This window comes from Carassius gibelio, chromosome B9 (genome assembly GCF_023724105.1).
Source record: "Carassius gibelio isolate Cgi1373 ecotype wild population from Czech Republic chromosome B9, carGib1.2-hapl.c, whole genome shotgun sequence".
Taxonomy (NCBI): domain Eukaryota; kingdom Metazoa; phylum Chordata; class Actinopteri; order Cypriniformes; family Cyprinidae; genus Carassius; species Carassius gibelio.
The window spans coordinates 7,915,864-7,927,840 of NC_068404.1; the positions used below are offsets into that span (position 1 = coordinate 7,915,864).

Here is an 11,977-nt window from a genome sequence, read left to right on the forward strand (position 1 = left end):
ATTTAACAACTACCTTATTAACTATTAATAAGCAGCAAATTAGGGGTTTACTGAGGCAAAATAGTTAATGATTTGTTAATAGTGAGAATTTGAATTTAAAATAAAGTATTAGCAAAATTAATATAGACTTTTGACAGGCAGCATCATACACACACACACACACACACAAAAAGTTTTAGTCTACATATTGGTTAAACTAATTGTGTGTCTCAAAAAAAGACAAAAATGAAAGAAAAATAAATAAAACAAGAATAGAGGATATTGTATAATTTATACAATAAATTATATTACATATTAGATTGAATAAAATATACTATATTCAAATATATAGTATAGCAGGTGTACATTTTAATGTTCATAGCATTTCAAGATAATATTATGACATTTTATATTTACATTTTACATTTCTGAAATGATGAAGCATGAAAAGTAGTGAACGAATGCCTGTTCCTGGTAACTGATGTTTTTCTTCAGGCCCCTTTTCTGCAGGCAGTATAGCTATGATTTCAGAGAGATCTGGATATACTCACAAAGATATTTAAGGGAGCTTCCATCAATCAGTGTCTGTGTGACAGAGGTTTTGACATGCTGTGAGCAGGCGTTTGAGCTGAAGAGATGGAGCAGGGCATCCAGTCAGAATGATTGGCATGGACCACTGGCTTTGGAGCTGCATGTATGAGCATGGTATTCCCAGCGCAGATCAATGCGAGCTCTCTGGGCACAGAGCCACCCGCTAGCTTACAGCTGGAGCGATGAGCACACACATGCTGGAATGTGTTTACATGCGCTCTGTCCTCCACTGTACCTGTGATCCTCTCCGCAGAAACTGTCACATTAGATTATATATTACAGACAGATGTGTTTCACGATAATTGTTATGTTTCTACTGGTTGCTCGGGTTTCTGAGTTGTTTACGGTCTTGAAATAAATGTTGTGTTAAACATTGTACCACTGGAAAAAAAAAAAAAAAACCTTTCTCAAAGCAGTATTTTGTTGTTTCCTTTAAAATAACATAAATACTTAAGAATCACTTGAGTAGCAAAACTGAATGAGTGAATGAGTGAACTGAGTTTTCAGAGAATACATCTTGAATTAATTATTATATATTTCTTATGCCACAAAATTTAGTTTCCTGTAACTTTTTAAAATAAATGTTTTGTTGTTGTTGAAGAAAAATGCTAATAATAATAATTCCATTAAAACTAAATAAATACTCAGAGAAGATATTGAATGAAGTACTGATTATTCTTACACCACAAGAAAATAGTTAATTTCATTGATTTTTGCTTAAAAAATGTAATAAAAATTAATACAAAAAACTTTAAAGATTATTATTATTATTACTATTATTGTTATATTAGATATTTGACTCTTAAAAAAAAAAAAAAAAAAAACAGGATTAAGGTATATGTATATAGCATTTTGTACATGCTACTTTGTAGTTAAATAATCGTGTTTAGATAATCCTGGTAATCTTTTAATATGATAAATGTCTTCAAAGGAAAAATCTGCATTTTGTTTTGAGGAAACATGCTTATTATCAGTTATTCAATAACACTGTTTCATACTTTTAAGTAACTATATGATGTTTTAAATGTAGACCTTTAATAGTAAAGTGAAATTCCATTAAAACAAATGGAACACAGACATTAATTTCAAGAAATGATTTTTTTTATTCAAATAAATAGCCACATAAATAAAACTTAATCTCTCATATACTTTCACACAGCCATGTACAATCACACATACAGCAAGCAAGCACATCAGGGAAATATAACCAAAATAATAATAAAAAATAATAATAATAAAAAAATCTGAACAGAACAGTTTAGCTTCGAAACATAGTGTTTCAAAAGTAACTACAGACTCGTCTATACCTGCAGTGGAAACAAACACTGTTTTCAAAAGCAACTGTCATCATAAAGTGCATAATTGTCAAACAGCAAATGAAATGGAAGTATAAAATGGGGTGTTTAACAAAACCAACAAAAATCATAAGATAACACAACTCTGCATTCTTCTGACATCCTAAAATTGAAAAAAAAAAAAAAAAAAATCACCACCACTGGATTTGTTCAGACAAAGGCACGAGTTTAGTGGTGGGTGAAAAAGGAAAGGATGTTAACACTGTTTCTTACATCACCTTCAGCATCTATACCTGCACTGGTTTCAAACACTGTCGTTTTATGACCCAATCTGGAAACACAGTATAGATTTTTTTTCTAATCCACTAAAAACCATTGCACAAATATCTCAAATTCACAAAAGACAGACATGCAACAGGATAACTTACAGCTATAAAAACAGTGCTTCAAGCAAATGGAGCTTCAACAATGGTAACACACTATTATTTCATATAAATTGCACACAAACCCAGAAACACTTCTGAAATCTACTTCTAGCACCTAGATTGTAAGCTAAAAAAACATATCTATAAAATTCAACACTATTGCTACAAGACATCTTCAGCTATGTGTGTCTGCATCTGCATTTGAATCAAGAAAAACTATACGAGTATGCAAATGCATGGAGTTTCTGAGAAAGGAAAAACAATTGCTTATCAAATATTTGTTAACTAGAGGAGGCAGCTACCTTTTTACATCTGAGCAGTATGACTGCTTTTGGGATATTTAAACGTGCTACACTTTAATGAAAGGAGAGCTTTTTACCACCTTGACATCTATAGAAAAAAATTACGTTTTGTCTTGATCTTCCCTGCGCTCTCTCTTTGGCTTTTCCTGTAATTTTTCTATTTCTGCCATTCTACAAAGCCAGCCTGGATGCAAAGGCAACCCGTGTCAACAAGCTGTACAAAATGGCCAGCCTCTTATTTCCCATGCTCATGCAGAATACATCATTCAAATCATCTCGTACATACAATCATTACAAACATGCTCTATAAAAGAAAGAATAAAATAGCATTATCAGATATGAAGTACCTTTTGCATTCCTAAAAACAGCTTCCTCTCCTGGTTCTACATTTCAATGTGAAATATTGCACTATACTAATATTCTTTGTTCAGTGTAAAAAAAAAAAGCTAATTTACACCATTCATGGGTTCAAGACATTGTAATGGGCCTAACTTATTCTCATACAGTGTGTGTTGAGATAGAGCCTTTTGAGGTGAAAGATCAGTTTTTGAGGAGGTAGCGAACTGATGGAAGAGGAGTCTTGATGGACCAAAACTGAACGGCTTGGCTGGACAATGTCTCCTAATTTCAAAGTCATTGGTAGGTGCACATTTGTATGATCATAATTGTCTAGTGTCTTTTGTCTATATGTGACCTAACATGAAGCAGCATTAAAATCATCGTCACAGACAGTGAAAACCCAAAGACCTGGTCTAATAAACACTATGCAGTACCTCTTGTGCTTATACAGTATCTAGCTTACTCTCGTTTGTCTTGACGTTCCCCTCATGCTAAGGCGCCTCTTCATTGCACACACATCATCAGAGGCATAGTGTGGCTAGTTTGCGCACATTTTCACAGCACAGGTGAAATGACAGTTTTTTTTCTTAGTCTCGGAAGTATGGTTAAGTCAGATACTGCATTTTGTTTCAAGAACATCTAGGAAAGAAATCAAAGAGGCAAAAAAAAAAAACAATCAACTTTGGTCTTCTCTGGAGATGTAAAACACAAAATAAAAAGATCTGAAAGGAAATCATTGGAAAAATCTATAAGGAAGACATCGCCGTCTTATTTTCATACTTGTATCGAGGATAAAAAAAAGTGTCTCTGACATAATCATTTGCGATTGTGGAGGCCGGTTTTATGTATGAGTGGACCCACTCGCAAATGGATGAAAACACACTATTCAGTTCCTTGTTCAGCAATCCATCCTTTATTGCTGTGTGGACAGGAGCACCTGGCAAGGGTCATGGACTCAATGAAGACGTTGGTTATTGCTTCTTCTTATTTTCTCTGGTCATTCCAACACATATAGACACAATCGTGGAATTGTGTGTCCAGAGAGTGTCTCTCCTTTGCATTAGAAAACTATTGAGAGCATTATCATAATGAAATGCTTTCAAGTTCTGACACTAAACACCATTGGCGAACTCTGGAGTGAGAGTGGTGGAAGCAGTCAGCACCACTGTGACCTTCTTCAAAGTCTTCAAAGCCTTCTTTACTTGACCATGACACAGCTGCTGAGTTGCTGCTTTTGACCAGCATAGATCAGCTCCTGGACATCAGGTCCAGACTCGATGCTGGTGCTCAGGCTCCAACTGCCCTGCTGGGGCAAGAGGGAGAAAGGCCCCTGGGATGGGATGGTGGGCTGGATATGCAGATGCTGTGGGGACTGAGGTTGGAGATGTGGCCGCTGGCTGATGTGCAGACGAGCCTCAAGAAGATGGGCAGCAGATGCCACGGGAGACAAGGATGAGGAGTCAAGAGACTGCTGCTGCTGCTGCTGCCACAGTTTGTGCTGAAAGGTGATGGGGGTCTGCTGGCATGGAGGGAGAATAGGTTGAGTCGGTGGGTTGGAAAACAGGGTGGCGGGGGCGAAGAGATTGCTGGAGGGAGGAGATGAGGGGTGGGACTGTGAGAGGAAGAGCACGGGCTGCTGAGACTGGACTTGAGGCTGAGGCTGGTGCTGGATCTGCAGCATCCTGTATGATGGAAGAACAACAGAGTTTAGGTGTATTCAAAAAATGTACCAATTCTGTTCCAACTTTTCACATTTTGAATGTCTCCTTTTTCTATGAGTCTCTAGTAATGAGCTAAATCAGGTGTGTTTGATTAGGAAGAATTCTAAATTGTGGAGCACTGGGGTGGCACCAGGAACAGTGCTGGGACTGATTCCAATCTTCAGCAATCTGAGATATCTATGGATTTCTTCTCACCTTTGCTGGTGCAGAACTTCCTCCAGCATGCTGCGACGTTCACGGGGGCCGCTGGAGCTCTGGAGGCTTGAGGGAGTGCACATAGTTGGGCTGAGAGATCCCCGACTGCCTCTGGAGCATGAGGTCGGAGGGCACACTTGTCGTGCCAGACCTTTGATCTTGTTCAACCCCAGCAGGCCTTTCGCACGGGTGTTCTTCCTCAGCTGCTGTCTGAACGCCTTCAGCCCTACAGAAATAATCACAGACCGGTTAGAAACTACTTAGCCATGTGATTCTATAAAGCTAGCACATGTGCTTTAACATACATTTTTAATTTAATGAATCTCACCTTGTGTTAGGGAGGTGTCTGAAGCCCTGCGCCCCTCTTGGAAGCTGGCTGCAAGCATACTGCCTTGGTTCTGCAAGAGGAGGTTGGAGGAAAGAGTGAGGGGCATCCCAGCAGGGGCTGATGCCTCCGGGGCAATATTGGAGGCAAGCAGTGATGAAAGATCCCCTACAGCCATGGAGAGAGCCTGGTTGGAGTTCGAGGAGGACTTCAGACAGCTGTCGGAAGAAGCACCGTCCGAGGGGCTAACCACAATACCTGAGAGAGGATGACGTGTAATTATCAACCAGATCCTTGCATTAAGACCATAATTTTACCTTAATATTAACATTTCACTTACAAGGTGGATTGCACTGGTGGAATCGAGCGGAGACCTCTGCAAGCGTGTGCCTTCGGGAGGCGGTGCTGGGCAAATGGGGCAGCTGGACCTGCAGCATCCCCTCTTCCTCGTCAAGGTCATGAGGTCGCACCTCCTCACTTATTGTGGTCTCCAGCAGGCTGTTGGGGGAGATGGATCGGTTCCACAGGATCCCGTTCAGGCTGGCCTCCACCGGGCACACAACGCGCTGAGGAAGGGAGGGAGGCATTCACATTAGCCACTGCATGTCTCTAATGGAGGAGGGGGATTGGGGGTGCACTGCATATCTGCAATATGAAACAGGACAGGGAGTCTATTTACTGAGCAACTAGGAAGAGAGGGGTCTAGAGCAGGGGTGGACAATTCTTGTCCTCGAGGTCCACTGTCTTGCAGATTTTAGCTCTAAATCTACCCAAACAAGCTAGTTCAGGTGAGTTTAATCAGGATTAGAGCAAATCTCTGGAGAACAGTGGACCTCAAGTTCCCCACCCGTAGTCCAGAGAGGGATTGCGTCAAGCTCAAGGGAAGTACTGACCTGAAACAGGGCTCCTTGTTCACATTCCAGCTCTGAATGGACAGGAGTGTTCACCTTGGTGGCGACAGGGAATGCTGAGGTTCTGAAGCTGTCAGACGACTCCATGATCACCTTGAAAGTGAGATGGACAGAGGAAGAGCTGAGTTAGCACAGGGAGATTTTATCTCAAACAGAAGACTGTCTTGGCCTCACTTCGACACTCACCTCCGGGGTGGAGGAATCGGACGCCGTCCTCGACCTCTGATTCCAGGCCCCGCATTGGCGGCTCAGCTGTTGGCTTCGGTGCTCTTTCACTCTTTCTAGCAGCAGGTAATAGATTGCTGAGAAGTGGTTGTAGCTACTGTTCTGGAGAGACTGTGGAAAGCAATCAAAAAACAGTTTTAGACACAGTGACCATACTGAGCAGTCACTTAAATAGGTGTAATGAAACGCAGGCAGCCTGTGTCAAGAATTAACTTCTTAAGGGAAATTACCAAAAGCTAAATGCAACACAGTATGGCAGCTTTCAAAACAGATGCTACTTTGTTTATCATTTATGTGCCAACAGAAAGACATATTTAAAGCCATGGGAAGCTGGATAGGGTGTTGTTTTTATTCTGGGGTGACAAATTGACAACTTATGTCCTTCGAACAACATTTACCCTTGCTCTGGTAAACACGCCCTTCCCTGCTGGAAACAACTAACCCTGTACTGTTTGTAACACGCCTCTCCTCTGTATGCACCCCTTTTCTCACCTCCACAGTCCTCTGTCTGTCAATGCCGAGGGTCTGCATGATGCCCAAGACAGGTTCACTGTAGTCTCCCAGGTTGGAGTTGTAGTCAGTGAGGGACAGGGAAAGGGTCTGATGGGGCGCACTTGGATCCGCAAGCATCCAGCGGTGCTGCTTAATCTGAGCCATGCTGATCCGCTTGGCTGGGTCGACAACCAGCATCTTACGAATCAGATTTTCACAGTCTGGACAAGGAGACAAGGAGATCTCAGTCAAAAATCGTTTTCTTGTGAGGATGTAGCATTGTGTGTGAAAAGAGGGAGCGAAGAGCTGTACCTTGTGACATGAAGAATGGTATTCTGAAGCGGCCCTCTGTCACTCTCTGTTTCAGAGCTGGAAGACTGTCCCCATCAAAGGGAAGGGACCCGCACACCAACACATACAGAACAACACCTAGACTCTGTGAAAGAGACATATTTGCAGAATGTATTAGATTTGCATTTATCCCAGTGATGCAAGGCAGCAAACAATAATGTTCTTTATTATATTCAATATGCACATTGTTAGCTAATATGAACAGCTTATAATTATAATTTCATTTTCAGCAGCTGTGTAAGACATCAGGTGAGAATCATAATGATAAACATACCCATATGTCTAACTGTGGCCCCTCATACTCCTTTCCCTCAAAGACCTCGGGGGCAGCGTATGGTGGGCTCCCACACCAAGTGGAAAGAGGCTCTCCGGCATTATAGAAGTTTCCAAATCCAAAATCTGAAAGAAATGGAAGATAATTGAATTATTTGTGGATAAAAAGTCTGATTACTCATAAAACTGCATGTAAATGGTATACAATCCTTATATAAAACACTATAATGAATGACTTGTGAGAATCAGACTGGTTTGATTACTTCATTTTATTACTGATCCTAACTGTGAATTCTGTAATTACTTTCTTTTTAGGACACTCGTAGTCTGGCTATGGGAAGTGTTTATCGATACGTGCTTATCTTCTTTGCTCACCTGCCAGCTTGATGTTCATGTTGGCATCTAGCAGCAGGTTTTCAGTTTTGAGGTCTCTGTGGACTATGTGGTGCCGATGGCAGTAGTCCACTGCCGTCAGAATCTGCCAAAACTTCTTACGAGCCTCGTTTTCACTCATCCTTCCGTTGGACGTCAGATAGTCTGTAAAAAAGAGGACGGCTTAGGAAGGGAGGAGACATCGCCTTAAAAACACCATATAAAGACAGAGCCAAGCCTACGGTTTATCTGGGGAGACTGCCATTGTTTTATTTAAAGGCTGAGTATATGACAGGTGAAAGACAGATATGTTATACTGTTTGAATCCCTAGGTGGTGAGGACAAGCAGAGGTAGAGCAGCTTATCCCTTTTACATAGTTACATAAAGCTTGAAAATCCAACACCTGTCTCGCTCTGTGCTCGCTCACTGTCTCACTGCTCTGACGGCTGTGTTAATCTGAATAATTCTCTCCCCGTCAGACCTCATTATCCACAACAACTGGACAAGAGGTTTTGGGAGAGCCACAGACATCAAAAGCAAAAGATGCCTGTCTTTTCACAGATACATTAGTCATTCATTTACAAAAGTGTTTCCACTTACCAAACATTTCTCCATTTTTTGCATACTCTGTTACGATGTACAGCATGTCTTTGGTCTCCATGACCTGTAAAGACAAAAAGCATTATGAAATTAAAAAAATTATAAATTAATCACATTATCAAATTATCCAATTTTGCTATTTCTTTTGCTTTGATGAAGTAATACTAGAGATGCAGTGAATATTAGAAATTAATTTATAAAATATAGAACCATTTAAAATTGTTTAATAATGCAGTGATATTTACATACAAAATCTACTAAATATGTTTTATTATACATTCATTTCAATTGTAATATAAGTCTCAGACATGTCAATGTACATTTTATGCAGCAACAAGCCAACTTCCTCTTTCTGTCAACTTCTATCATAGTTTTTGGTGTTCATCGCATGACAGTTTAGTTTGTAACGGTATGTACCATTGCAGAAGAGTATACCAAAGCATTTCTTGAAGTGTCACACACACACACACACACACACACACACACACACATACGCATGTCTTTTTCAGATGCCTGCTGTCTGACCCATCAGTGCCACTGAAACAGCTAACGACAGCTGAAACTTTATCTTCACTAACCTGTTTCTTTTGAACCATAAAACATGTTCACACACTAGACCTAGTTTAAGCACAAAGGCATCCAGTGACACAAAAGAAACTGTAATTCAACAATTAATAGCGTAAGAAATTATGAAAGAGAGGGTGTATGATGTCCTCGCCCTTTATGGGAATGTCCCATAAGTTCCCGGCAGAGGCCTGAGGGAGAAATACTAAACGCTGCATGTTGCGCTACCAGAAAGGGTTGCACAACAGTTTCTATGCTGTCATCTTTTTGTCCTGCTGAGAAAACCTGTGTAATCGTCCATATAAGTGCTCAAGATTAAAGATATTTCAGGTCAATGTGTAACAGCGTGCCGTGACCCACGTAGTCAGGCTACACAACAGCAGGAAAAGGGTCTTTATCTTTAGATAAACCCAGGTTCCAAAGACTTCAGCCTTTAGAGTCAACCCAGAGGTGCCAATGATGTCATAGCTTCCTTAGAAACCCCATCCTGTTCAGCCCACAGAGTCGCTCCCTCCATCACGAACGCAGGGGGAGATGAGTGAAGGAAACTATTGATAGTTCTGAATACAGTGTCTCTGAAGTTAATGAGAAGCTAAAGGCAATAAAAGGACTGTTTGTACAAGGTGCATGAGAACAGAAACGGTTTATCATGAGAGGTCACAGGTCACTAGTTCTACATTTTTCATCTCAAGGGCTTTTTGGTTTAAATAAACAGGGCTTCAGTTGTGAAAGGAGAGGTACATTTGAGGTTATCTGACACTAGACTGGGATCAAACTGGAAGCTGAAAATCCAGGACGGCTTCGTGAAGGATTCTTCCTGATGCTGCAGTCCTCATCTTATATGTTGGAGGACATTAGGATATGTTTTAATTGATTAATATGAAAGTCTACGCTCAAGGAATGGCACATCAAGCTCATATCAAACTATACAACACTGCTGCTCACTTCCCAAAAACTTGTGTCTCTAACAAATGTGAGAGGTCAGATCCAAAGAAGTGAGGTGTGATGTTATTCCCAAGGATTTTAGTTTCTTGCAACCTCAGTTCTCAGTGTAATCTGCAAAATACTAATCTCTGAACAAAACAAACTTAAATTGTACAGGCTATGAAAGAAAGAATGTGCTGACATATTAGCACCCTGTATTAGCCTGCCACTGTTTGCATGGATGCACGAGCCAAACTATGGGGACAAAACAATCCCAGGGATAAAACCAGATTGTACTTAGAGATTTTTCCTCTGGCTAGCTTCACGTGACTCTGCAGACACATTGCATTTGACTTTCACCAGCGCTAATTAAGTTGGAGATTTAGACCCTGTGTCCTTATGTCCAACACACTCTTTTTGTGTCTTTCATTCAGAGACAAAAACACATATTTTGGACACAGATTAGTCTAATTTTAAAATCTTATATTTAATAAACAATGCCATTTAAAAAGCCAACAAATCATTTCAAAACATCCAAATTGCATATATAAAGCTCCATTGTTAGAGAAACCGTGCAGTTGTTGCCTTCAAAACTTTTTATACTTCTGTAATTACTTTGTTTTTTGTAAGATATAATATATTTTTAATTCAATAAAACCAGCAGCCTGACAAAACAGATGTAATGCAGTGGAGAGTTGCTATGCAGAAGCTGAATGCAAGGAAGAAAGTAACTTCATTGCACACTATCCAGATGTACTTCGAGAGAAGATCACCGCACCATTTGCCTGACCAACACTTAGACACTCACTCAGCATTAAACCACACTCACCATTCACGCTAAAATACACAACACTCCCTCAGTTTAACTGAAATTAACAGGGAAGCTTTTGCAATTATAGCATCATTATTAATTTTACAAATCCTTTAACTTACCTGATAGAGCTTTATGATGTGAGGGTGATTGAGCAGCTTCATAATCTGAACCTCCCTGTAGATTTTCTCCAAGTTGGCCGAGTTTAGTCTTGTTTTATCAATTATTTTAATTGCAACCTGCATGAAAACACAACAAAATGCACATTTAGAAATGCAGCTGAATATACATTATCATTAACCAATTTGTAGGGAAATATCAAAAGACAAAATATATAACCTTTTTAATGCAAAAAAAGAAAAAAATCAAAATATTTGGCAGGAGACTTACCTGTGTTTTCGTGACTTTATGTCTGGCTAGTTTGACCACAGCGAAGTTTCCCTTGCCGAGGGTTCTGATGATCTCATAGAAGCCGACCTGCAGAGGCCTGGCCTGGGCACAGCTCGACTGAGAGCTCGCGCGGCTGTTCGTCATTATCACCATGATGCCGGCTTTGAGTGTGAACTTTAACTGATCTGCATAAACAAGAAATTGTTCGTTATAAATGCGCACGACTACTAACCTGAGCGACAAATTTAAAATGATTATTATAAATATTCATTATTAACAATAATTCTTACAACTCGATCGCGTCACAACCTTCACAAAACAGTAGCCATATGATTACTTTACAGGCTAAATAATTGAATAACTATATTTATACATTTTATCTTAAGAGGTACTGACATATAACACATTTTAACTCACTTAAAAGCAAGTTAATGTCATTGTAACAGTCACTCAAATTCTAGCAAGAAACTTCGGACTAAATGCACAATGGGCTTACAGGTAAAACCAGCGCGCAACGTCCAGAAATGTCCTTGAAATGTCAAATTAAAAATAAATAAACAAAAACAAATCTAGGCAGGCTATATGGGCTAATGAAGAAGTGTATATCTGTTTTGTTATGGGAAATATTAAAAGCGAAGGTACTCTTACCTTTAACACACGAATAAATTCCACCGCCTTCCACAGTACAAATGCTTTTTTAAATCTGCATTTACAAGTCATTCCTTATGCGAATCTTGAAGGGGAAAACTTGTTGTTTTTTACTCTGTTTTCTATGTACAGCGATACACACTTTGACGGAGCGCGCTAATATGTACAAGGTGCGGCTCCGCTCTTGAGCAGTTGTGCTGGCGCGAGGCGAGCGCTACAGGCTCGTGCTGTGATGACGGACTC

The 11,977-nt window shown here is 40.0% G+C and overlaps 1 protein-coding gene across 1 annotated transcript; it reads right to left on the bottom strand.

Moving 5' to 3' along the window:
• Positions 1 to 1,653: 1,653 nt before the first annotated feature.
• On the bottom strand, positions 1,654 to 11,977 carry sik1 (salt-inducible kinase 1). The gene is made up of 14 exons (XM_052566076.1): positions 11,735 to 11,977; positions 11,087 to 11,271; positions 10,819 to 10,935; positions 8,398 to 8,461; positions 7,800 to 7,961; positions 7,426 to 7,550; positions 7,113 to 7,236; positions 6,801 to 7,021; positions 6,270 to 6,419; positions 6,066 to 6,176; positions 5,513 to 5,738; positions 5,176 to 5,430; positions 4,848 to 5,073; positions 1,654 to 4,613 (listed from the first exon to the last, which is right to left on the bottom strand). The coding sequence occupies exons 2-14, from the start codon at positions 11,237 to 11,239 to the stop codon at positions 4,130 to 4,132; spliced, it is 2,418 nt and encodes an 805-aa protein (XP_052422036.1). The 5' UTR covers positions 11,240 to 11,271; positions 11,735 to 11,977; the 3' UTR covers positions 1,654 to 4,129.